At 35.4% G+C, this 27,301-nt stretch overlaps 1 protein-coding gene and 1 long non-coding RNA gene across 2 annotated transcripts; one reads left to right on the top strand and one right to left on the bottom strand.

Annotated features, from left to right (window-relative positions):
- Positions 1-555: 555 nt before the first annotated feature.
- LOC145775083 (NPC1-like intracellular cholesterol transporter 1) lies at positions 556-17,426 on the bottom strand. Its single transcript, XM_082586281.1, has 21 exons — positions 17,338-17,426; positions 16,045-16,138; positions 15,522-15,760; positions 15,022-15,187; positions 14,067-14,231; positions 10,658-11,514; positions 10,362-10,534; positions 10,011-10,113; positions 8,427-8,591; positions 7,936-8,064; positions 7,143-7,325; positions 6,642-6,884; positions 6,079-6,210; positions 5,715-5,883; positions 5,136-5,247; positions 4,604-4,858; positions 4,001-4,249; positions 3,504-3,735; positions 3,100-3,213; positions 2,300-2,462; positions 556-1,897 (listed from the first exon to the last, which is right to left on the bottom strand). Exons 1-21 carry the CDS (start codon positions 17,383-17,385, stop codon positions 1,713-1,715), a joined length of 4,176 nt encoding a protein of 1,391 aa, XP_082442407.1. The 5' UTR covers positions 17,386-17,426; the 3' UTR covers positions 556-1,712.
- A 3,495-nt stretch (positions 17,427-20,921) lies between these two features.
- LOC145775737 (uncharacterized) lies at positions 20,922-27,229 on the top strand. The gene is made up of 2 exons (XR_014290173.1): positions 20,922-21,242; positions 26,437-27,229. It is a non-coding gene; the product is annotated as an uncharacterized LOC145775737 (long non-coding RNA).
- Positions 27,230-27,301: the final 72 nt, after the last annotated feature.

Below are 27,301 nucleotides of genomic sequence, written 5' to 3'. Positions count from 1 at the left end.
GTGGGAGGCTAGTAGGAACAAAAGAGCAACTTATCTTTGGTCTTATGGTTTAAACACTCAGAAGCTCTACTTCATTTTTGGATGGAGGATGGTACAGTCGTCGATGGTATGGTGTGTGGTATGTTTTTCAGTTCCAATTTTGGAGGAAGAGAAATAAGCCATTTCCTACTGAGCGAAAATGCATCCAACCCCCTCGCTAGTATTATGGCAGGTGTATGGATGAATGAGCGGAGTGTAGTAGCGTTTAGTCTCCATTCTGAGTTCAATTTTTGATCCCACCAATCTTTCATACGACTCAGATTTCCTCCCACTGCTCAAGGTGATAAAGGGCAGAGCCCCTCAGGCCCTCGACTATTGGAGTGGTGTAGAAGAAAAGCTTCACACGAAGAAGACCAATTTTTCAAAGTTTAGAGTAGATGGTGAAAAAAGTAGCTTCGTCCAGAGCTGCAGCCACGCATCCGTGTTAGTAAGTTTGGCACTCAAACATACTATTCAGATTAGCCTTACTCCATGAGAAAAACGTTAGTCAATTCAGGGACAAATTTCAGTTGGACATAGCTGTTCTAGACTATTTAATGTGTAACGATTCAGAATTGACAAGTAGAGAAAGATAAAAATTGCATAAATACATCAAAACACCTTTTTGACAGTATAAAATGGAAAGAATTTTACTGCTTAAAACATTGGAAGACCAATGGTTCTTCAAATCCCCTATTTGCCTGTTAGAAGGTTTCTCCGCCGCAATTCAAATGACTGACACAAAAGTGATTCATAATTAGTAGGCTATTGCATGAAATATTATTAATAACGGCACCAACCGACATCCCAAACAGCAAAATTCGTCATTTTTACATTGATTCAACGTCTGCAGACGTCTCAATGTACTGTAAAAGTGACAGATTTTGCTGTCTGGGTGGCCATGGTGCTACTGGAAACGATCAGTCGATAGATATTATTCGTAAATCAAAACGCCAAGCTTTTGTATTGGCCTGCGTTTTACTGAATTGGTATAGGTTATAATGTCAGCTTACAAGTCACCATAGACTATATGAGGACCAAATATCACTTTAAACTTAAACGCTATTCCAGACGAGAGGTGAGAGATGCTTTCAACATATAAACGGTTCCGGTATTCATTGTCTAGCTGATGAAAAAAAAGAACAACAAGCTTACAAAAAAGGCGCAACGTAATCAAACAAGCAAAATACTGCTTGCAAAATATTTACGGGATATTCTAAAAAGTTTTGTACAAATGAGATTGAGCGTTGAGGCTTCTGAGCTCAAAAATATCTCTGCTTGTGCCTTCTTTATAAAAAATTTTCAAGATGAAAAACCATCATTGCTCACAATTTTGATCTCAAGTTGTTTGGTTTAAAATTGACCTTTGTTCAACTGAGCCGGTACCTACGGCAAATTACATTTACAAGAAAATTAAGCTCAGTCACCGGATTACGTAGCGTATATGTAGATAGGTTTCGACTCAAACACAGACGAAGAGAGAGTGATTTTGTAGAAAACTGAGTACTTTGTTGAAAACTCTGTACCAGTGCACAAGAGTAAAAATATCAGGGACCACGAATCTAGCATGTTAAAACATTAGCTGGCTTGTGGAGTGGATATCGACTCATCAAAGTGTACATGTTTAAATTGGTACCCCGCACTGATGATAATAGTCGGTTGTGTTGTCTTAGACGGTTGTGTCATAGATACAATTACAAGAATGTTGTAAAGGGTTCAGCATTCTTGGAGCTCATTGGCTTGCTGGTGCTGCAAAAGCTTGCGCTTTTATGCATTTCTGCATCACCTTTGCATGCTTCATTTTCAATGCCTTCTTTGGTCGTTGCTTCTCGCTGCTGTTTTTGCATCTCGTACAAAATGGCCTTATTCACTGGAGGTCCTGTTGATCGATATAAAACATCATCAATAAAGTAGAACATGAGATGATACAAAAGTATTAAATAGAGCTGATATTCGCTTTGTTTCCATTATTTATAACCTAAATCCATAGAAAGAACGCCTCGTTGATGGGACCACTGGACTTGGTGTGGGACACTGCGAAGCTTTTTTCATATGTTGGAATAAGTATAATTCGAGATGGTTTCTTGTGATTTAAAATTTCATTAGCCTATGTAGGCCTATGCTATTTATTCAACATATAGCCTAAGATTAAATAATAATAGCATGCTGGTAGCCACACCTCTAAGTCCCCTTTGTCACCTGGCAGATTGATAAACAATACCGGTAGCGTATTGGAAAAAGCACGTAGTTGCTGGAAAACTTAAACTTTACTCAAACTTACCAAAATAACTTAGAAACACGGGAAGGAAAATTAAACCGTGAGCCATTCCAAGCAGAGTAATAATTAAGCACATTCGGAAAAAGAATATTTGAATGAGTTGTGCTGTTGCCCAATTCAAAACTATTATTCCTGGTAGATTTGTTAAAGCAACACCAGCGAACACCTGAAATATAAAAATCGAGCTTGTTTGGTGCAGAGTAGATATTAAATATCAAATCTAGGCTAAAGATGCATATATCTGTTTATCAGAGCAATTAGTTTAACTTGAATATGTATTGGACTTTGTTTTTGGTGTGATCTTATAACACAGGGCTACTCAACTAATTTTAGCAAAAGTCCATTTTGACAAGTTGAATATTTTTGCGGTCCGGTGAATATTTCACATGCAACCACGAAAATTAAACAATCAGTACGAGCACCGAAACACTTTTCAGGTAGTGTGTAAGTGCAACACATCTTGGATTTTTGTCTGACACAAACAAAGAAATAGCAAAGAAAAAATGTATTGTGTTTCTTTGTAGTGGATCGCACATCAAAGAAGACGGCAAAGCATTGGGGGGTCTGGGGGCCAAGCCCCCAGCTCCTCGGATAATCACAAAAAATTGCTTTTCTTAATAGAAATCTGTTTTAAGAGGCCCTGAAATGTGGCAATGAAGTTATTCTTCCGGAAGCCCGAAGTCCACCTTCAACACCCACAAGGTCCGGATTCAGACCGCGGTCCGCCAGTTGAGTAGCCCTGTTATAACATATTAAGCTACTGACATATTTCTTCTCAAAAACTATATTTCAACGTGACTTACAGCTGGTCCCATAGTTGCCATAGATTCTATCACTCTTTCTTTGCGCGATAAATTTGTCTTTTTTGCAAATGTTTGCACTACATGGCTGATGAACTCAACTGAAAGTCCAATTGCCTGCGACATAATTAATGGTTATTGTTAAACAAACTGGTTGAACATATTTGATCAACATGCAATACCATACCACTCTGAGTCGTATTTTATCCATGGCAAGACAGCTGTTACTAAGAACAGGTAAAAGTTGCAAAGCCATGGTTAGCCAATTATATTAGCCAATAAACTCGAAAGTTCGACAACAAATTGAAATAGATAAACTGAAATATGTTTGATTAGCTCTTATTACTGTCAGTAAAGCATAAGAACACTAAGCCTTTTTTCTGTTTAAAATTTCCGAGCAAACTTACTTGCACTAAGTTGATCAGAGAAACAGCATTGAGATCCACACCCCACAATGACGACAACCCGGCTGTGTCTACGACAATCATGATGATGGTGACGACAGTGATGATTCCAGAATACCAGTCAAATCCAAGAAGAAAAAAGCTGAAGAGAAAGGCTGGGACAAGACAAATTCCGACCAAAAAGATCGTGTCATCCACGATGGTCAAATACTGTTCGTAGTACACGTAGTACAAGCTGCAAAGAAAAAAATAGTGAGATTGAAACTTTTATTGGTGTCCTTGAACACTGCTTTGAGGATGTATGATTGATCCGATTGTTGTGACGTCCCACACGGTTCAAAGAGGGTTGTAATCTCCAAACTCTGTTTAGGTTTACTTTACTGGTCAGAACACGTCTAGCCTATGTAGTCACTCTTGGCGATGGGAAATACCTTTTTGCAAAGTCAGAGTGATGAACTCCCTTACTGCGATAAAAAAATAAATAACACAGTCGCGCTTACCAGTACGGAAATACCGTAAAGTCGTCTTCATCGCCCAAAATAAAACCGTTTTCATCTGTATTGGCAGCTTTGATGGTCGCTGTGATGTTATCGGCAAGTTCACGTGCTCTTACTAAGTTTTCAGTGCAGTCGACAGATTTTATACACACACTGTGATAAGCCATGAAATAACTGGCTTCAACAACATCTTGTCTTTCACTTGAATAATTTGCCGTTATATTTAATGCGTTTCCATATGCAGAATGTCCCCTTGAAACATAAATATATAAAGTTAGCACATTGCCTACTATTTTCGCATTTCAAAACTTCATGTCTTGTTCACATTAGCAAGATAGTTTTCGAAGAATCTGCACTATAAATAACAAAACTATGACCCAGTTTAGATCCAGCTAGCAATGTCCGTTTTTTAACATTGCTTCAACGTTTGCAGACCTTGAATCAATGTAACAAACATGGACTTTGTTCAAATTTATGCAAATTTGAAAATTTTGTGTACAATAAAATAGCTAATCAATATCGGTTTGCTTAAAAAACTTTTTGCAGCAAAACCAGAGCAATATGCTACATGTGATTTAACGCAAGATTTCAAATCTATGTTCTTACCCTTTGTTACATTCTAACCCTGGATTGTCAATGAGAAACCACGGAAGGAATTCCATAAATTCTTCGCTTGTGTAATTTGCAGAATCTATACAAGAGGTGCATCTTATGTTGCTATCTTTATCAGAGGCCGGACAGAACTGATCGGGATCGCTGTTTCTGTATTTGCAACAAGATTGTTGATTGTTGACGCCTTGCGGAAGCAGCCAGTCTACATAGTCGTCGTACCAAGAAGCAGCTGGGGTTTCAATTTTCCAACTAAAAATAATGAAACATGTTAAAATCAAGAAGTCTCATCCGAAAGGCTACAATGTATGGCTGCCTACAAATGAGTTTTTGTTTCTTTCGATTCTGCGTTTGATTTACTAATCGGGTGCAGCACGACATAGCTTCGTTGTGCTTCATCCGATAAGTAAACACTCATGCTTGATGTTTCTTGTGTTTATAAGCAATTTATCTTGTGAAAAATAGCATCAACTTTTCAGGTCATCTCAATAAAGATCACACCTTCAGCAACCCTTTAAAAGAAACTTACTAGTCTGGGGTCTGACTTGCAAAGGTTATTTGTTGCGTCAGAGAATATGTATCGCAGCCAGATGAGCCACAAATTAACTTTCCAGCTTCAGGATTAGAAAAATTGTACGGGTCTAAATAACAAATAAAATTAGTAAATAAATCGACTACAGTTTTGTCTTACCAAAGTAATAGCCGGTGAAGACATTGGCGAAGAAATCAGATTGACCAACCAGGATAAACAAAATATTTGCTATATCTACGTTTATTTACCACAATGAACAAATACAGAGACTCATATGAATCCCTGAACAAATGGCTTCAGCAAAACGATCATTTGTTTATTTTGACGAGTGAACGAAATATTGACATGTCTGTCTTCCATGTTTGCGAACTGATAGATTTTTAAGCACAAACTGCATTTTCTTTATCAAAAACTCAGATCAAATGACATTATCAAGGCTCATCTGTTTTGAAGATATCTAATTCAAGCGTTATATTAACAAGGGTATTAACAAGGTATATCAACAAGGTATTAACAAAAAAAACAAAAAAAAAAGAACAACGTTAGCCGTAGTTTTTCACTATCGTGCGGCCTTACTTTTAGTAACGAAATAGACAGGTACACCAACATCAAGATATTTTTCCATTGCATCGAAATAATCCAATACGTAAGAGTCTTTTGGAACCGATAGATCTTGGTCTAAACCCAAGGTCATATGATTGGATAAGACCACACACCAGCCACAGAGTCCAACGAATACAATCATCTGTCGAGATTAAGTGCAGTGTGCTTTTTAGTTCTAATCATCACATTATTATAACATAGGTTTTTATTGCTATTACTTACTGCAAAATAACAGTGGTCAAGAGAAAATGTAAGAAAAATTGCAAATATTGTTGCTATAAATCTTTTTCAAGTCATAGGTGAAACAAATCTGTGATTGTTGTTAAAAGCAACTTACCACAACTACTCGAACAACATCATTCATCAGAAATGGAGCATAGTATTCATGGAAAAATACTTGAAGATAACTTTTGTTAGGCTCATCAGCTTCTTTTGTGCTGAAGCAGCAACAGCAATCCATGCGATTGTCCTGAATACACAAACACAAAGTTGGTAATTGCTTGAACTTGAAAATTATAAGAAATTGTTAACGAAAAAGCTCAAAGGGTTTGGGTTGAAACAGCAGGACCGAGTGAGACATGAAACGATCAGAAAACGAATACAAGTCGGAGAACTTGCAGATAAGCTGAGAGAAACACGCCTTAAATGGTTGGATCACGTGATAAAGAGAGAGGAAAGTTACATATTCGAAGAAGAATGAGACAATTGGGAGTTGGTAACAAAAAGCGAGGAAGGCTGAAAAGAAGATGAAGAGATTGTGTGACAGAAGACATGGAAATAGTGGGAATGAAGGAAGAAGATGCTGCTGACAGAGTGATGTGAAAGACTGCAGTCTGCACCGTCGACCCCACTTGAAGTAGGAACAAATCCAGAAGAAAAAAAAATAACGAAAAAGCTCACCTCTTGACGACGAGCATCTAACGAAAGCACGGCAAGAAATGCTGTAATCTGGAGCAAGAAATCGAAGAGAATTGCAATCGCAGCGGCGAGAGCAAACTGTTGTACCGCCGGCATTCCCGAGAGAGCGCCGAGAAAGAATGTGACGCATTCTGTGAGAGAGCATAGCAGCATGCTCGGAGCGACTTCTCCAAACACTCGCCCAACGTGCTCGGGAAGAGTTTCGTCCGGTCGTCGTTCATCTCTCTATAAATCAGATAAAGTTGTCTTATGCTCATAATTCCAAGCAATTAAAGGCTAATGCAATTCAAACCCTTTCACTTCTAAGCAAGCCTACTTTTTATTGTTACAAGAAATTGGATTGCTTAGTAAAGATAAGCTATAAGTTATAAAATCAATCATGAAGCTTTTTCTTCATGATTGATGATATCATTTTTTAACAAATTACAAACCTTTGAAGTAAATTCAGGGGTAAGTTTTGAATATATTTTAAAATTAACTTACTTGATATTCCAAGGTAAGAATAAACACATTATCCGCTCCTATGGCAAGCACGAGGAAAGGAACCACTTCTATCACAATCAGCGAAGTGGCGTATCCTATGTATCCTAAAAATCCAATGCTGGCAAATACACTTCCCAATATCACAAGAATTCCAATTATACCGAGTGTCACTTTAGAGTCAACCTGTTAAAACAAAACATCTGTTGCAAAAATTAGTGGCAAAAAATATTATTTATGCACAAATGATACAGCCATGGCCTGTCTGCGACTTGCCGTCTTTTCACGAGCAAATGTCTGTTCAAATAGAATCGGTGTCGCAATAAGCAAAGTTTACTCACTACACCCGACAAGGTTTTCATACATCGATAAACGAATGTAGTTTGTTTGATCAAGTTTATGTACTAATGCTTGCTTGTAATTTGCTTGATCAGGCCAGTTTTGATAAGATGCCAATAAAAGCCACAGTCGGTCGCCATTACAGCATTCTTACATCACATTACATCACTGAAGCTGCTGAATGTTTCATCTGATTTACAATTTGACTGTCACAGGAAGTTTTCAGAAAGTAAAATTAAATCTGCTGATTGTCGTGATGTTTTCAGGTGTTTATCAGTGATTCATTTCGTCAGGACAGTTTGCATAACAATGCTCTTCAACTCTACGTGATGATGAAACTAATAAATATTGATGAACCATTTGTTTTCAAGCTTTTCCTTTTATATTTTCGTCATCGTAGCTATTCCAATGTTTAACGTAGAATTAATGTAACGTTTCTAATCAACTCACAACTTACAGGAATTCGTCTAAAGGAGGTGTAGGTTCCAAGAGCAATGGTGATGTATACAAAAATGACTAGGTAACTTGCTATGAACACCACAATATCAGTTTGGCTAGAACGTGTCAACTCGTCTTCAGGAGATCTCTGTGTGAACATTACGCCAATGTAGGTTAGTACACTAAGAAACGTAAACGATTGGTAGGCTACTTTAAATGAGGTGAATTCTAGACTGGAATACCAGGTTGGGAAATGCAGCCTTATTGCTAAAGCAAGTTTATAGGCCTGCTGTGGTTTTCAAAACTTCGATTAAAAAGAAACACAAAATATATGCCTTAAAGTCACAGCTTTTAGGTTACTCTTGAAATAAGAAACCTACGCTATCACAAAGAAACGCTATCAACAATTTAAACATTAATCCAACTAAAGCTGTAATAAGTGAGAGCAATAGGCTACATCGTAGAAAATTTTTATACGATAGCTTATAGGCTGCATCAAACCAGCATTACCTCCGAAAAATAAGTAAAATCAAAATATTCCATGTCTAAGTCTGCCATTATTGCAAGGAAGGCTTGTTCCCAAGCTTTTACTAATTTGGTTCGCTCATCATCTTTTGCAAAGTTGTTCACGACAAATGTCATAATAAGAGCTTGTGCTTCGTTGTACGACCCATCCTGAAAACAACAGCAAATGATGAACACATTGAAAGTAACTTCTTATATCTGTGCTGAATACAGTAACCTGGCAATTCGCTAGTATAGTACGCTATTTCACTAATAATAACTACATATTATTTGTAGATAATATTTTAGTAATTTGACATGTTCTACTATCTTACTCGCATTAAATGGAGTAAAAGGGTGCGTAACTTGCATGATCAAACTACAAAGTGGCTCGAATAAAGAAGTTGGCTACATTTTACTTGTGAGTTTGAAAAAGGGTTACAAAATTTGTGTCAGTATTTCAAAATTTTTTATCTTTTGAGAACTCCATTCCAAAATATTTGCTTTAAAATTAAGTTTTGAATCGCTATAGGCCTAAGCATTTTTCAACCAATTTGAGTTTTGTTTAAAAACTTCCTTTCTTATTGTGGCTATACATTACCTGGAGTAGACCCTCCTAGACTATTAAAATGTTTTTTGCTGATGGAACACCATTCGATAAAGGAAAGAAAACCGCCACATTTTGTTACAACCATGATTTCTTGGAATTTTTAATGTCCTTTATCAAATATTTTAGCAGAGAAATGGTATCAGTTAATTATTTACAACCTTACGTGAGTTTCGTAAATATTAAATTTCCGCAGAATTAAAGGACGTTATTATGAAAGATAGTTGAAGCATTGACGAGTGGGATTAAACATTTGAGACTAATTGTTGATTAACAGCAGACTAATAATTTTTTTTTTCTAGGATTTGAAGTTTTTATGATTCCACATTTTTACAGTTTTGTGAAAAATTTCGTAAAGGATTTATTGAATCTAGCCTACAAATGTGCCAAATATTGGGCTAAGTAAATGCGTACATTTTAATTTGCTAAAATAAGCGTTTTGGTTGGCATTTTTTGTGTTTATAGTCAGTTTACCTCAGTAGGCTATCTATCTATGTCACTGAAACTCCTTTTGAGCAAGTTGCTTTGAATTAGCTGGAAATTTAAAATGAGTTTAAAGGTCGTAACAACTGATGACGAAGCTGAAACGCTGTGTGGTAATTTCAACAAAGGACAAGATATCTTAGTCTGGAAAAATAGTTGTCCAAGACAAAATAATATCTGGCATGGCGCTGACACTTTCAATAGAGAATCAGTGGAGCACAAATGCTATAACACCATGTTGAAACTTGAGCACAAAAGTTATGCTATATTTTGTTTTTCGTTTCTTGCGTAACTCCTTGAGCGAAAAGACGTCATACCACCATCTCGACGCCATGGCTAACATTGCCGTCATACCACAGCAACCTAGAGGAAAATTATACTCTTTTGGACATTTAAATGTCCATACAAGCAAACACACTTCATGAAAGTAACGTAGTTTATTTTTAAGTTTTACTAATAGTTAGAAAAAAATCTTAATATCTCGAATCACAATGACTTACCTCGCCTTGACCGCCCAGAATAAGAAAAGGAAAAATTGGGCCACCATAGTCTCCCAAACAACTTTGCTTCAGTGGAGTTGTAGCCTGTATGGCCGCTGGGGATCTAAATGTTTCAAAATAATTTATAACCCTTAATTATATTTTTGCTAACTACAGAAGAATTCACAGTTTACTCTGAAGCAACTTACAATGTATACAGAAACAGTTTAGGTCTGCTGCACAAACCCATTGTCATTAAGTCAAAAATTCGATCTTTATCACATTTATTCAACTTTTACAAAAGTTCAATCAATGTAACAACAGACTGATTTTCTGGCTAGACATGCAGGAACACAATCGTTTTTCTCTTACTGTGTGCAATACAGGAAATGTTCTCGGTAGTCAACTGTGAAATTCTGTTCTTCAATTTTATTGTATTCGACGATAGTTCTGTTCAGTTCATTTGGATCGTTTTGCCAATAATTCATGATTGAAGTGATAGTGCAGTTGTTGTTGTCTGGTTCCAAGGGTTTAAAACATATATCCTGTAAAGTAAGCAATGTTTGTAAAGAAAACTACAGCCCAAGTATTACTAAAAAATGCTTTTTCGTTGCACCAATAAAACCGTAGGCCTACTGAAGAAACGTTTACTTTATTTGTACACTCACGTTCAAAGTTCCGTTTTTTGTTTCTCCTTCATGTTCGTAAAAAACGTCCATGTATCTCAACTTGTTTTGCAAATCTAAAGTACTGAGCAAGTATTTCTTGTCAAGCATTTCAGAAAAGTTGTATTGTACATTGGTGAATGCTGTATACAACGATCCATTGGACTGATACTCTGGCTTTAAAGTCATAATAACCATTTCTGTGCGAAAAAAAGCTCCAAAGTGAGAGTCATAATAATCCTTTTCTATCCGGACTTTACTCTGCTCTGCGGTCCATAGCTCAACGGGATCCGTAGTTAAAATTATAAATCTAGTGCCAATTGATAAGCCAGCGACAATAAGGACTGTTGGGATGAGGACCCACAAAGGTTTTCGAGCTACAAGGGTTCCCCACCATCGGAATCCTTTGGAGATGCCACTCTGACTAATCTTCCCCCAGCGTTCAAACATAGAGATATCGACGTAATCTACCAATGGCCGTCGATCATCGTCATATAAGCTCTCGCTTGTAGATGTTGAAGTTGAATCAGCCCTGGCAACGTCAAGCTTTTCCGATTTTGAACCAAAATAATCCAAAGATGGGTTGCTGTTATAGCCACTTTGCATAATTTTTTTATCACTTCTCCAAGTGAAAAATGCGTATATTAAGAAGATCAATGTCATTGCTAAAAATACAATCAACACGATAACTCCAACTCCATCTGCTTTGCCGATTGTAAAAGGGGGTACGGGTGTCTTGATAGGGGGTGGTGCTGGGCAGGAAAGTTGACAGTCAGTGCAACTGCATGGAGCCACTCCGTTACCTGGGGATTCGCTGCAGCGGTAAAAGTGAGGATCCATTGCATCCATTCCTCCAGGAGCTAAAAAGTCATACACAACATTTGGATCAAAAGCTTTCTTACTTTTGAAAACGATTAGGCCTTGAATTAACTACCGAGCTTGTTATTTAAAAGAAAATTAACACATATCTAACTGAAGCAAAATTTTCATTATCAATCGTATTTTGGACGAATTTATGATACGTTAGCGGTGTCCTAAACAAACATAGGTAGATCTACAACAACTTGAGAAAATTGTTTCACTTGTTTAGAATTTTATACTATTTTATACGTAGCCTACATCGTTGACTGTAAATACAAAACAATAACCAAGCATTAGTTGTGGATATAGAATCATAAACACACGTTTTAAAATACAACACTGGAAAGCTTTACATTTTCAAACAGAATAAATTTTAAACTAATAGTTTGTAAAAAGCATCCTTTTCAAGTGTGAGATTGAAATAAGTTGATTTAAATAAAGATAATTTAAAGTCTTCTGATACTTTCCTTCGGTCAAGTGACAAATTACAAGTAGGGCGATTATTTTTTGACTTGTCAAAAAAAGTCAAAAATTTGTCAAAATTTTAGCGTTAGGTCAAAAATTGTGTACAAAGTCAAAATTGTTTACAAACTGCATTGTCGTGGTGTTGTAGAGGTTGCACTGTCAGTGCTTTTACATTTTACACTTTGTAGCCTACTTTGGCGCAACGGGATGGCGCAACGGACAAGACGTTGGATCCTATTATGCAAACCTCGTTCGACTCCCGGCTTAAGCCGGTTGTTGAAAACACCGCTCACCTCTACCTGGGGCGTAATAAATTGGGTGGACACAATTGCTGCAGGAAAGGCGGCCTAGAGAAAGGAACTGGCCACCCTGCTTTCCTCAGTGCTGAAGGCTTAGTACAATGAGAACCTTATTTTCTCATACCCAACACTTGGATCAAGTATGGGACTACATTTGCCTTTTTAGCCTATTTTACACTGGTGTAGATGGCACATTGTCTACTTATTGTGAATCACAAGCCATTAGGTGAAATAATTAGGTTAATATGGTATGGTGCTCAACGCACCTCAAAACGTGTAAAATTTTGGTAGGTCCTAAGCCGTTACTCGTTTTGCGGCAGCTGTTTTGTACGGCATTTTGTACAATAATGCGTAATTTAACTACGGTACTTGAGTTCTTCATACGTCAAAATTTGTCAAAAAAAAGTTTTTTAATGTCAAAAGTTTCAATTTTTAGGTCAAAATTTTTCCTTTTTTTAAGGTTAAAAAATAATCGCCATAATTACAAGTTTACAAATGATATAGTATCATTATGATAGCCAAATTGTGATTTTATTCCCTATTTGTTACTATATTGTATATAAGATGGAAGCAATACTATTGCAGTAGTTGATTATATTAGTAAGAAATTATTATACGAGCATATACAATATTAGTATACTAATCTGTCATCACCACTCGCTATATACAGTATTTCACAGCATATGGGCTAGTACACAAATACCTACGCTTGTTTAATCACGGGCAATTTTAGAATGAGATGAAAATATTTTCGTTTCTACTTTTGAACAAATAGTAGCCTACAGCTGATAACTTCTCAAAATCATAACAATTGTGCAAATTATAACTAAAGCATAAAATTTTCACCAGTGTTAGACCCATAAGGGTCATTTTAAGATCGGGCGGTAAGTCAGAATTGACCTCTGATGACCTTGAGAGGTCAATGACCTAAACATAACCTAAATTACAGTTTTTCGCGATTCTGGTGCAGTAGGCTATGTCTGTCTCGGGAATTATTTGAAAGACATGTTATGATAATTATTAAAGCATGAAATTTTTACCAGGGTTAGTACGGTATATAATATCTTAAGGTTCATTTTAAGATCGAGATGTAAGTCAGATTTGACCTCTGATGACCTTGAGAGGTCAATGACCTAATTACAGTTTTTCACGATACTGTACTGGTGCAGTTTGTTTGTCTCGGGAATTATTTGAAAGGCATGTCATTATAATTTGCTGCAGTGTAATGTTTAATGTAGCCTACATTAGACAGAGGCTATAAAAGCTTGAAGTACAGTGAGGCCAGGCGGGGCCTCAGACACATGAATATTACATATCGGTAATGAAATACAGACGAATTATCCATATTGCCACATAAATGTCGAGGTGAGTCATCGCAGCAATAGTCTCCCGAACATGCACATAATGCAGTGCACTTCAGTGCAGCCTTGGTGCACTGAAGTTAAAATTAAAATGACCCTTATGGATGTACTAACACTGGTGAAAATTTCATGCTTTAATCATAATTTGGACAATGGTTATGATAACCCGCTGCACTAAAATACCTGATATTTATCAAACATTACTTGGCACCACAATAGGCCTAGGCTATTAACATCACACAAATTTTTCTTAACAAAATTTTCTTGTAATCTGGATGTTTTAGTGTAATATTTTATTTTCCAACCATCAAAGCAAAAAAAAACATCTCTTACCATAAGATATCAGTGGTCTGGAAAAAGGTAGAAACGACAAAACGATGCTTATAGTTACCCGAAAAGAAAGTTTGCCATGCATACAGTACTTACGAGTTGCAATAATCAAGCCGTCGCCACTAGTTTCGTTTCCCACTTGTTGGAATACCATTTGCACTGGAGCAACGCCATTGTTTGTTGATCCCAGGTAGTTAAGGAAATTTTGAGGGGTGCACGCGTCGCCACTGAATCCATTACACAGTAAACTGATAGCTTGTCCTTAGATAAAACAGTTTTGTTTTAAATTGTGTTTTAACAAAAAGAAAATACAAGATTAGCTTTGCCAACAAAAGAGGTAGAACTTCTAACTTTTACCGTAGAAGTGATCTCTTCTCCGAGAGAAAAACAAACTATCAGTATTGTACGTTGACGCCGTCAATTTGACGGCGTCAAATGACGGCGTCAACTTTTTGTTGACGCTGAGGCTAGCGCCGTCAGTTTATTTTTTAGTTGACGGAAGTGATAGCGCCGTCAACTATTTCGCCGATTTTAAGCGTCAAGCGCTATGCATCATTTTTCGTTTTCATGGAAAATCTCGTTTCACTATGAGAGTTAAATTTTGTTTGACGTTTTGACTTTCAGACTGATAGCAATGAACAATCTTTTTTGTGGCAGCTGTTCGGCTATCCAATTATGCAGTTTCAAGTTTGTTTATAGTATCCTGGGTTAATCTGAGTCGAGAAAAGACGAAATCGTCATTCACAGCTCGAAACAGTCTCAAAAACTAAACTCGTTAGAAGTCGAATACTTTCGTTTTGTGAGACCATGGCTAAAATAGCGCTACAAATTAGCGCTGACGCTGACGCCGTCAATTTATTTCATTGAACTTTTTTTAAACTTCTTTTAAAACACCGATAAAAACTTTTTCGCATAGCTGGACGGTTTTCGTTTTTCCACCAGTATTTCCTTTTATGAAACAATATCTTGGTAGAGCTAGAAGACATCTTACTTCTCATTTTACTAACTTACAATACTTAAACTGCAATACCATAAAATATTTCGAACTAACCATTGGTTTGCGGAAAGATAACATCTTTGCAAGAAGCATGCAAGCCATAAGAAAATTCTTCTGAGATGTACACGGTTTGTTCCGCCACACCTGGAAGGTCAAATCCTATATTTTGGTACGTTTCTGTGACGTTTACAAACATCGACTGATCAGGGTTGCAAGTAATCTGGAAAGAAGTTTCCGTTTAAAGCCATATCGTGTCACAAACTTTAAAAGCAACAGAACCGTCATCTTCTCCAGGCAATGTCGGCAAAGACTTAACCCCACAACTTACAGCATCTATTCTTTTGTTAGTCCCAGTATAGCGTACATAATTGCTTTGCTGATCGTAATACCATATTATTGTTAGCAAACTTCTTCGTCGACATACCAACTTAAGACCCCCTAGAGAACGACCCGAAACGACATTGGACAAACGATGAAAACTGTAACGATATTTTTTTAAAGAAAAGATTGCTTGTATGTTTCAGATTTTTCAACAAACAAAAATTGCTACTTACCGTGCAATAAAGAGTTACGAAATTTTCAATGCAGCTCGGGCACCGACCAAAAACGAGTGTGGATGCCACGAGCTGGCTTGATAGTGTTTCAAGCTGGTCCATGTTGCAACAAATTTTAAAATCTTCTCCATTTTCCGGCACAAGCATGGGGCATACACTCTGCGCCAGTGCAAAGTAGTCTGGATCTTTTGTAGATGATACCGTTTGAGCTTTGGTGTTATTCGCACACGACATTTGACCTAAAGTGCAGTGCTACATAAAAGTAAAACTTTGGGAAAGCTCTTAAAATAAGGTTTTGACAGATAAAATTTTAATGGTTTATTTTTCAGTAAGGATTAGCTTAGTTTTCATTTAGCATAAAATGATGGGCTTTCCTTTTTAAAATGAGAAAAAAATAGTTTTTTTTCTTTATTTTTGTAATGATCGAAATGAAAAAGATTAAACACTAATTTTAATTACCAGTTACAGGGCCGAAAAGTAAATGAGATAGCCTAAGATTTCAAAATATTTCATGCTTTCTTACCTCTCACACGTGAATTTTCTAGAGGTTGGTTGTAACCACATTGACCAAAATTCATGCACATGCCGGGTTCGTGAATGTAATCCGCAAAGCAGTCCTGTAAAAGCAAGTCAACTAACAACCAACAAATCTAATTTCATTTTACAATGGTAGTGATAACAATCTTTTGTGGGTATTACAGGTCAATGCAGATGCACCGCAACAGATTATTAGAAGCAGCCAGAGACAACAGCCATTGAGTCAGATGCTTCCATTTTGGCATGCCATGCCACTGAGTGTTTTTCCAAGATATAATCGCACGCTTCCGAAAAGTATAAGACCAACTTGGGTGTTTTTTGAGGGCACAATCGATGTCCTAAAGCGTCGTTACGCTCACTAATAAACTGATGAATGTCTAAAGGAAGTAATCATACTTGGACACAGAATACATCATCTTGGTAGCTTCACATACTGGCTTTGCACGAGGCTATTAGTTTAAAGTAAGTTTCTATTTGAAGTATAGTTGTTTGAAGGCGATCCAATCCGCTAGATGCCGCTAAACAGAAAGCTGTCTTAGAAAGGCACCATCAGTGGCATAACAAAGTGTCTAGGAAGTACTTTTAAACTTGAGTTCTGGATAATTTTATGGGCCAAAAATTTTCAAAGGGGTTCAGAAACTATAAAAACAACAACAAAGTATTCTTTAGGATTCTGTTGCGATATAATGCGTTTGCATCTATTCCGAAGTTTTTTAGAACAATTCCGTCTTTTTGTGAAAAATTTAATTTTCTAATAAACCAATTAGTATAATTTCCTCTTCCTTGACAAAAGACTTTTTCTGTTTTTGTAAGCGTCTTGTTTAAGAGTTCTAGGCCCCATATTTTACCCTGATTATCTTCACAATGGCCTAATGTAGCCTATCGTCGGGTTGTTCACCAATTTTTGATTTGCAAAACCGGTTATCCGTCGATCGAGAGAGACATTTTTTTCATTTGTATCATTGTGATGATGTAGATTTAGAAAAAAATTCTTTGGCGCATGGCTTGTCTGCATGTCAAAGCTAGTCAAAGCTAACAAAATTTAATCAATTCAATTCATATTCGTATATATGCTTATACCACACGTAAAAACAAGCATTTGTACCAATATGATATCATTAATATTTTTTATTATGGTAAGTCATATGCTATGAGAACCAAACAATAACATTTGAGATTATTTGGAATGAAGGTATGGCACTGTATTATTTCAACTGACGTCATTATAATGATTAATAAAAAATTGATTTATTCAAATCAAGTACATTAACCGCCTTACCTTGGTCACAGAAAGCAATACCATTACAAAAATATATTTCAATGCCATCGTTATGAATTTTTTAAATATATGTCTAGATTAAATCTGCCCTGTAAAGAAACTGTCTTAAATATTTTCCTATTATTGTTGCAATTAAAAAAACTATTACTTGAAACAACGAAACCATAAATTATCTTCCCTGCTAACATTCTTGTAACATTATTGCTACTGAGTATATTTCAGTGCTTTTTTTTAATAACTCTATCACTGAGGCTATTTTGTGATAAAAATTTAGCCTAATAATTTTTTGAAATAAATAATTTTAAGATATTTTGAATAACACCTGTTGCTGTTTTTCAGCTGGTTTTACAAAATTTGTCTCATAGTCTGCATCTACGTACATAATTCAATAAAATCTTGATAAATTTTTAAAAATAAAACTATTTTTTTGTAAACTCTTATTTAATTTTTCATAAACAAAACGCTTATGAGCAATACTGTCTTGCATGTGCGCAAACGTTGATATCACTATCTTTTATATAATTTCGGGTTTATGTGCTGAAGAATATTACGGCCCGTGCGTCCCACAGCTGATCTCAGTTTTTCTGGTTTAAATCTCCAGGAAGTTTTGAGAAAAAACAATTGAACTTTGTACAGGTTGTTAATATTTAAACTAATTCGCGTTGCAATTAAATCAACAATACAGGGTCAGAATCGCGTGAGGATTTAAACCAATCAGGGACTTGGGATGGATAAACGTCATGAAACTATTTCCACCAATCAACGTTGGTTAAAATTTTGTTACGCTTTTCATGTCTTACATAAGAATATGTTGTATATTTTTATGTTTAACATAATATTTCTTTTGCACTATCCTACACACAGCCTATCCAACAAGGCAACTCCGTATTGACACTACACACATTTCTTTATACTTGAGATTTAAAGTATGAATTCATTGTTTGACGTTTTCCAAACGATATAACCTGTACAAAACGAATCTTAACGTTTCCATTGTTTTGTCACGTAAATATTTGCAGAAAATATTTAATTTTTAAGTAATTAATTACATCTTTTTTATGTAAAAAAATCGAAATAGCAAAAATCTTAATTTGCCCTTTATTGAAAAATCAGAAAATGAAACAATATTCTAAAATGTTTATGACCCACTCTACCTTTTGACATGGAAAACCTTTGTAATCTTTAAAGATAACTTTTTGAAGTTTCTAAGATTAAAATCGCATCAGAACTAGGCCTATATAGCGAAAACTACTGTAATTAAAAACATGCAATCGGCTTAAAGCAAGTTTTCTCTTCCGGATAAGGACGTAGGCGATGGAGTTTGCTGAAAAAAGGTTTATCATATTTTATACCTTCATAATTGTAACACAACGATACGTTGATTTGGCATTGGAAGAAATTAGGTGACGCCTAAGCATAGTTTAGGTAAAGCAAACAACTTGGTTAAAGTAAGGTTAGAGCAACAGTGTAATCTTATGGATCAGGCTTTTGCTCAAATGCAGTTAGATCTACAAACAAAAAGCAAGCTGGTAAAATATGAATGAGTCTTATTTAGTGCGAGTTTTCCCCTTTGAAGTAAGTCTTGAGTCTTATCTCAACATCTTTCTGGAAGAATAAAAAGCATAGATTAATATTTTATTCACTGGAAGTGGTAAAGAGTGAGGCAGCCTAAAAGGAAAGTTTTTTCAATGGTTTTAGGTAAATGTGATTTGTATCATCTTCACAAGCATTGCAATACATTTGAACGAAAATAATAAACCACTGCGCTAGACATGTGACTTTATTCTCAGCAAAATGCAGTGTAATTAGCAGTTAATTTTGAAGCACTTTTTAAAAGCAATTTCTAATTCTTTGGGTAAACTCAAAGAAATGTGGCGGCCTGCAGTTAGTCTACTACAAGTAGCTCGGTGGGACTAATAGTCAAAAACTGTACAAACAATATGTTACTTATATTGGGCATCTATCATGTTTTCGGCAAACTTGAACAGAAGATTGCCTACTGTATAAACGTAGCTGCAAAGCAAAAAATGTTCATAAGGAGCAAGAAAGTTTCATTTGTCTGGCATCGAAAACATAGGCTACCTAAATTTGAGTGCAAAATTTAAAAAAATAACACGTAGCCAGTTTCAAGCTATATTACGCCAAAAATGTTGACAAAATTTTTGTAATGGATTAGTGCTTATCACTGAAGTAGACTACTGGCTTAGAGTATTAGTTTGTGATGTGTTTCAACAGGCTTTCATCAAAATGAAACTATTTGCGAGTAATTTTTCACTGCGCTTTTGTAAATGTTTTTAATGCAATTGCAAACCGATCAACTGATTAAAAAGTAATCCAATATGGCGTGACTACGCTTTTACGCCGTAAGAGGAAAGAATTTGATTGAAAAATTGCACAGACCACCTATTTGATAAGAATGCCGTAATGCAAAAAGAAGGAAATTTTTAAATTTTGCATTTCACGACATACAATATTGCAAATGTCAATTGCGGTAAATACAGATAATTCTTTTGTCGACGATGTAATATGTTGAAGTTTTCAGTAAAGCTTTGTGAAAGCCGATATCGTTCAGGCTATAGCCTACTTTTTATATCTTTAATCTATGTTTTACCCCTAAAAAAACCCAAAGTGTTAAGGTCAGTGACACTGTTGTAGTCTTTTCGTAGCCTATCCAGACTTGTCTCCGATAGGCTACTACATGTAATAAAAAAAATTTGAATTTTTATGGGCAAAATTTAAGGAAGTGACTTGAAACATATTAAAAGACGTTTTGTCAAAACACAACTGGGTGCTCTCACTGAGGGCAACAATTTTTTATCACTCCGTCACACAGCTGACATAGGAACAAGCTTTTCCAAAAGATACGATTTTTAATTAAGAATCCAAAACACCCAAACCTCTATTGTTGAAAGTTCGTTGTCAATTTACTTGCTGAAATTGGCGGCCAGTGTCAGAGCGCCATTGTGATCTCTTGCAAAGATCTCCACTGGCAGATCTTCAGAATATTGGAGAGCAACAGACAGTTTTCCACTGCACTGCAGAGTTGTTGCATTTGAATCGTTTCGCAGGATTCTATTGTTTTGCTTAAGTACATCATTAAATCAGATGCACTGCGAATAGACCAAGGAACAGCCTATGCGATCTTGGTCGCCATTGGGATCTGCAGCACGAAGGACCTTTACAAAATCAGTCAATCGTTTGCAAAAAAAAAGCGCATAGGTTTTTCTCTTTTCGAGCATAACTTTTCAAGGTTTTCACGATTGAAATCGCCTTTAAACAATGTAAAATATTTGAACAGCAGCAAAAGTTTTGAACTTTGTCGATTCAGAATTTGACTTATCCTTCGGAAACGGTAATAGCCAACAAAATTGTCTTTCAAGTTTACAACACTTAGTTTTTTTGAAATAATTTTATTCAATCCAATTAATTTTTTACCTATTCTCTGTCAGTGGTATTCTAGTAAAATTACTTCTCTGTTCTCTCCCAAAGCTACAACCTAGGCTATGCTTAGTCTGAAGTTGAGCAGAAACAATGCAAAATTATTTTCTATTTCTATAAACGCTATATATTCAATACAGTCTAAAAATACCTTCCGGATTGTTTAAATCTGTTTTGGTTGCTAAATTAAAAGTAATTGATTGTAAAGAAAGTGTTGATACCGCCATTGTTCATCTATATCTGGTCAACGCTCAAACAATAATTCTCATCCTCATCTTGTTGGGGTTTGGTTGAGATAGAGAAGAAGAGGAAGACTTCCACTTGAAAGAAGATGAAGTGATTGTGAAACAAGGATACGGAGGTGGTGAAACAAATAGAGAAAGTTGTCCAAGATCTAAAGTTGTGGGGATTGAAAACAGACTTCACATTAGTTGGATTAGAATCAGAATGGGAACAAAACGGTTACGGTATGAATTTTTCAATTTTCAATAATTTTAATAAAATCATTTTGAAAGATATTTACATGAAAAAAATGTAATTCCTTATTTCAAATTTTAAATTACATCTCACTGTAAGTTGAATCTTTTATTTACAATACCACAACTTGTTTTCCCAGTATTGCTCTTCTCATATATTGCATCGCAGAACTAATGCAAAACAACATGAATAGGACAAAGCCACAATGACGCGCCATTTTGTTGATTTGATTACTGGATGTAACGACAACCCAGGCTGGCAATCCGATCACCCTGTTGAATAACACCTTCCATATTTAATTGGATTTATATCACTGTGTGGTTGTGTTTGTACGCGATTAGCTTAATCACTTTTGTATGACGGAAACTAAGTTGTGCCCATGCATCTGCTCGTAGGCCATTGTAAATCGAAATTAGGCAATGCCCATAAACTGGAAAGTTGAAAGTAACTAATTTCTATAATCACATGAACATTCTCATGGTTGTTACAATTATTAAACTGTATCCAAAATAAACCAAAATACATAACAGTATCATCACAAACAACATTTTCTTATAAACAGAGTGAAAAGTGCACTACAAAATCTATACTTCCCACATCATAGTCAAATATAAGCTAGTTGCAAAGAAGACAATTTTTTATGTTCCCAGATATATTAATTTGGCTAAAGCAAATGGAAACGTTTTGTAAGAAGACATTCCAACATAATAAAACGTTATTGCAGTTGGGCTTTGATAATAACCGTTAACTCAGACCGTCCGTAGAAAGTAGTCTAAACCAGGGCTTCCCAAACTTTCTTGTTCCCGACCCCTTTTAATCTTCAAAAAAATTTCGCGACCCCTTACGATTAAAATGATGAACAGTGCGAAATATACGTTTGTGATATTTATGGAAAAGCTTAGCTCAAACCAAAACCAAATTTCGGTTTGTTTTTATTTATTTCTGACCATCGCAACAAAGCCTATGTGTAGGCTGCTGGGTATAGCCCACTGGAAACAAAATAAAAAAGCAAACACATTTATTCAGCGTGATGGGTGTGACTGCCTTCTGCTACAAAGCAAGTCCACCCGTCGCTCAATGTTAGTTAAAGCTGGTCTCAAGAGGGCTTCAATGTTGCTTAGGTTTGAACGGTAGGCAAAGTGAGAACATTTCAGATAAATCATTTTGAAATGTTGATTTCCAGATGTTCAATTTTTTTGATGAACGCATCAATTTTAGATTTCAATGCAAAATATTGATGTTTTCTCATAGGAGGGACAAATTAAATTCGTTTAGGTTTTCAAGCAAATCTGACATTTGACATAATCTCAAAAGCTAGATGTTATTGCGAAAATGGTGGACCAAGACTGAATTTTATTCTGTTGGAAAAATCACGATTTCGGTTTTCAACGTTAATTGGCTAGCCGTTTTAAAGCTTTGACTTTTGAAAGCCACCTCACTTCACGATGCAGTAAAAGAGTTTTTAACTCCGATTCAATTTCACCTCATAAATTTTCAAAAATACGGGCAGCCTATTGAGTGCGCGACTTTTAATAAGGTTAATAACTGTCACAACATCTCGCACAGAAGTGTTAGTATGCAGTATCTTGTGCAAATTGCTATACTTTCTGCGACCCCTGAAGTTTGTTACGCGACCCCTTGGGGGGGTCGCGACCCCCAGTCTGGGAAGCCCTGGTCTAAACCATCAAGTATTAGCTATGCATTGGCTCATTTAGCTAGACTTACAGGCTAGTTTTATTTGCTTGCTACCCACAATCTTCATCATCTACTATTTAAAATTCTGCGTAGCAACGACAGTGCAAATGGTTTTAAATGTGGCTGGGTATATTATAAACGCAATTCTTCCATTTTTATTGACGCTAAAATGCAACAAAATAAATGCTAAGTTGTTTGACTTTGCACACAAAGTTAAAATAGGCACTTTGCATAGTAGTCTTTAGATATAAAGCATAATAATGTGTTGATGCATAGCCACCTGGAGATGCGGCCTGAGTTGTCACATTTTCCAGATTTTGGTTACAGCTACTGCTAGTGTTTGACTGACAGTTTCAGAGATTTTTTTACTTTTTACTGTCTCCTAATGATATAAAGGCTTTTTGTTGCCTTGGGGAAGCAGTAGCAAAGGAGAAAAAGTAAGTTGAAAAACGTTTACATATGACTGTTATTGAAAAATGAACAGTTGAACTAAAATCATCGAAATCAAATTTTCTTTGTTTTTCTACATCTGAGGATGATAAACCTATTGTGTCATCTGGGGAAAGCAGTAAAGAAAGCGTAAAAATATAATTTTTAGACTGTTTACTTAACTGTTTAACTGTTTACATAACTGCATAGCTGTTTAACTGTTTACATATGAAACAAGTTTTAGTAAGTTTTAAAAAGTTGAAATTCGTAACCTATTTTGTACCTATAGGCATACTGTAGATAAATAGACTGTGTTAGTGCACTAAGTTTAAAAGTTTGATGTTTCCATACATATTCATTAAACAATGATGTAAAGGGATCATGACGTAAAGGGATCGCATTGAAGTTTCACACCTAGGTCTACTCTTCTTAGGAAAAACTCAACGCCAATACAACAATTTATTGATTGGTAAGTATAGAAAAATAAAAAAAACTAAATGTTATAGACTATAAAATAAAGTTACCACTAGTGCCCCGGACTTGAAATGTTTTCTGGCCGATTTTGGCCCGAAAGCCGCAGTTCAGAAGATTATGGCCTGAGCAAAACTAACAGTTGAAAGATGGAAATACGACTTGTAGCTTACGTAGAAGCAACTAACTATCTGCTATTAGAAAAGTAAGTATAGTACTCGTTTAGGCCTTCTAAGTATGCTAAATATTAAACTGTTTATTTAAGAGATAAGGCGATTGATAAATCACCTTATTTTACGGATCTTAGATAAGCTTGTGGCTTCGTCACCTTCACGCTAGAAAGGTGCCGGCATTTACATTATGCAAATTTTAACTATCATCTGATTACCGTAAAGGGTTTTGGATAATTAAAAGCTACACTTTCTGACATTTCCTACGTTTTTAAATATAGATAATATAGTCTGCTCTTTTAAGAACTACCGTAGTTTTGAAACTTGGATTCAACACTAAGAGCGTTTAACAATATACTAGCATCATGTTGGTGCCAAATAGGAGTAGCCTATATTAATCTAATCAAAAAACAAAGAACCCAAAATGTAGATACTACAGTTGCTACACTCATGTTCAGCAAACGTTTCGAAAACTATATATCTTCATCTTCACTGCTATAAATGTCTATTAAAGTCTATATTAACTCAGCTCATGACGTACAATATCATGATTCAAGTATATGCAATGCATGCCAATTTATGTGTGAAGTGATTTTACCTATTACGCGCAATCAATCGCAGTTGGCCATCGCCATTTTGTATTGTCACTCATGTCATTATACAGTAGTACAAACTAAAACAACTTCTTTAATTTTGACACTTTACTTAAACAAAATTTGTTTTATGAAAGTAAAAACATACTGGGCTACCTAAATAACAGTCATTTGGTTTCAATGCAGTTTGTTTAAAATGCTTTATCGCTTAGAATCGACAAAAAGTTATTATGAAAATGACAGAATATGAATCAATCTAACGGAGTTTGATTTACAATAATCCCTATCCCTCTGATATAAACACCGCTGACAAAAATTTATAATTTCACATGTGCAGTATGTCATGAAGGCATGAGGTACTGTGATTAAAAGCTTCTTAGATATTTGAAAATGATGATCAGTTTGAATGACCAATTAGTAAGTTAGTTTAAAAGGGACCAAATCAGACAACAATTTAAATGCTCTATGAAAAAAATGAAAATTTTTCTTTCTCATTTGAAAACAAAATTATTTAAAAAAATCATCAATTCTAAGAACAATTTCACAAAAAAGCAATGCAAAGCTTTTCATAGCTAAACTTTCAAACTTTTTATTGCTAAACTTCCAAATGCGTTTTTCATTGGTTGAAATGCAAACACGTGTTTGTGAACTGTCCAAAAAGGTTTTCAACGCTTTACAGTTGGGAAAATCGGGATTTCAATTACTTTAAAAACGGCTTTGTCGTTAAGCACAAAGCATCACAATAAATCGAAGATTATTATAATAAACTTAGCTTGATGAATTCAGTGTAGATCTAATACTTTCTGCATTTTTGATTTTTTTTTTTGTCACACTACGAATCCTTTCGGGTCATTGGTAAATTGAAAAGAAGATTTTCAATGAAAATTTCAATGACGAATTTTATTTTGAAAGTTTTTGTCATAGTCTAGAAAAGAATTTTAATTTAGTAATCATCTAAAATCAGTTTTAAACTTGACGTTGTGTTTATTTCAAGAACAATCGACTTTTTATAGCTATATATTTTTACACTTTTATATTTTAAACATTTTTATTCATACAAGGTTTTTGTATAAACTATCAAGTGTTCTTTTTGCAATTAAAGTGCAACTTTGTGCACGTTGGCTTGAAGGATTGCTGGATTAGTAGCATTTCTTTTAAATTGGAAATTTACAGCTTAAAAAAATAACAAAACTTGTTTCTGACCATTATCGGATGTTCGAGAGCAAAGTCCTTTCCTGAACTTTTGCTCGTCGGCACAAAATTTATAACCACACGTATTATGCAACCTCACGAAAACAGCAGGACAACAAAAAGTAAAGCTCATTCAAGTTATCACTAATTACCGAAAGAAGAGGTTGAATCAATGTCATGCAAGGGGTCAGTGCCGCCGGAGCTGCCAATACCTGAAAAGGCGAATAAACAACGCTGTTGTTTTAAATGGTAGTTGAAGTATTAAAAATGCTGTTTACAACTAGATAAGTTTGTGGAAGGAACGCGAATAATGTAAATGTTTGCATCCTTGTCTCCTTAATGGGAGCAACCGCACTTTTAATGAGTTTTTATTTCTTTTTTGTGACGCAAGCATTTTTAAAATTACTTTCGTCCTGCGTGATATTTTTGAAGTGTTGCGTAATTCAGAAAAGATTTTTCCAACATAAGCATACGTTTTTTTTTTGTTCAAATTTACGTGTTTCATTCTTGAAAGTATAAATGAAAAACTGACAGCAACATTTTCCACAATCGCATGAACTTTTTAGGATTTGGAAAATTAAAATACAACGCGTGTTTTCAAGACGAAACTTTCAAATGCCTATTTATTTCCACAGACACATCAACAGAATGAGCAACGCGGAGAGAACATCGTATTCTGAAATTAACACTTTTAAACACCAGCGATCGAAGAAATGTGATAATGTTTCTGAAGAAGAATTATTACATATTACAATATTACATAAGCGAAATGTTTTTTTATTAAAATATTTTAGTACAACCATGGCCACGGTACAACTTATATCGGCTTTGAATAGTTTTATTTAAGAACTTCGGTAAGTTCGTTTACCATGCTCTGAATTGCGTATCTCAATCTGAGGTAGACGTTTCTCACTTGATGCTTTGGTTTTGCTTATTGGAATTGTTGCCAAAAATGAAACATTTTAACATTTGTAAATATATTTTTAAATCTATTGTATGTTAATCTTTTATAACGCGGAAAATTCCTGAAATTTTCTTTGGAAATCAGGAAACAGTAATTACCGAAATCAAAGATTTAAACCTGTGTGCGTTGGCAATGTTGGCATCATGAAAGCAATTGAACACACGGACAAAACTATTAAAAAAATGTTTAAAATATGGGTTTTAGTTCTTGATTTTAACCTTTGTTGCTTTGGAGTCAAAGGTTTTATGCCCAAAGTTACGCAACATTTGTTACCTGCAAATAGGTTACACTGCATTAAAATATTTGCAAGCGATCATTTTGCAGACGTTCTAATTCAACAAACCAAATTAAACTCTTTTGAACTTGCTAGAAGAAAAACTCAACATTGCTTGCCCACAACGGGAATGCCAACTTGTGTTGTTGCGCAACTTTTATCCAATAAAAGTTTGCATTTTTCAATCCGATCAAGTTTTGCCACGTACCTGGTAAACCTTAGTATAATCTCATTATAGCCGTGTATTGTATGCTTTCGCAGT

This window comes from Aplidium turbinatum, chromosome 8, assembly GCF_918807975.1.
Source record: "Aplidium turbinatum chromosome 8, kaAplTurb1.1, whole genome shotgun sequence".
NCBI classification, from domain to species: Eukaryota; Metazoa; Chordata; class Ascidiacea; order Aplousobranchia; family Polyclinidae; genus Aplidium; species Aplidium turbinatum.
This window is presented reverse-complemented; position numbering and strand designations above follow the sequence as displayed.

Excerpts from the sequence above, each read along its gene's own strand:
- LOC145775083 (XM_082586281.1), bottom strand. The coding sequence starts at position 17,385 with ATGGCATTGAAATATATTTTTGTAATGGTATTGCTTTCTGTGACCAAG. Across the intron at positions 11,515-14,066 it reads CGGCTTGATTATTGCAACTC|CTCCTGGAGGAATGGATGCA; the intron begins GTAAGTACTGTA and ends ATGACTTTTTAG. Across the intron at positions 7,326-7,935 it reads CCTCCTTTAGACGAATTCCT|GTTGACTCTAAAGTGACACT; the intron begins GTAAGTTGTGAG and ends TTGTTTTAACAG.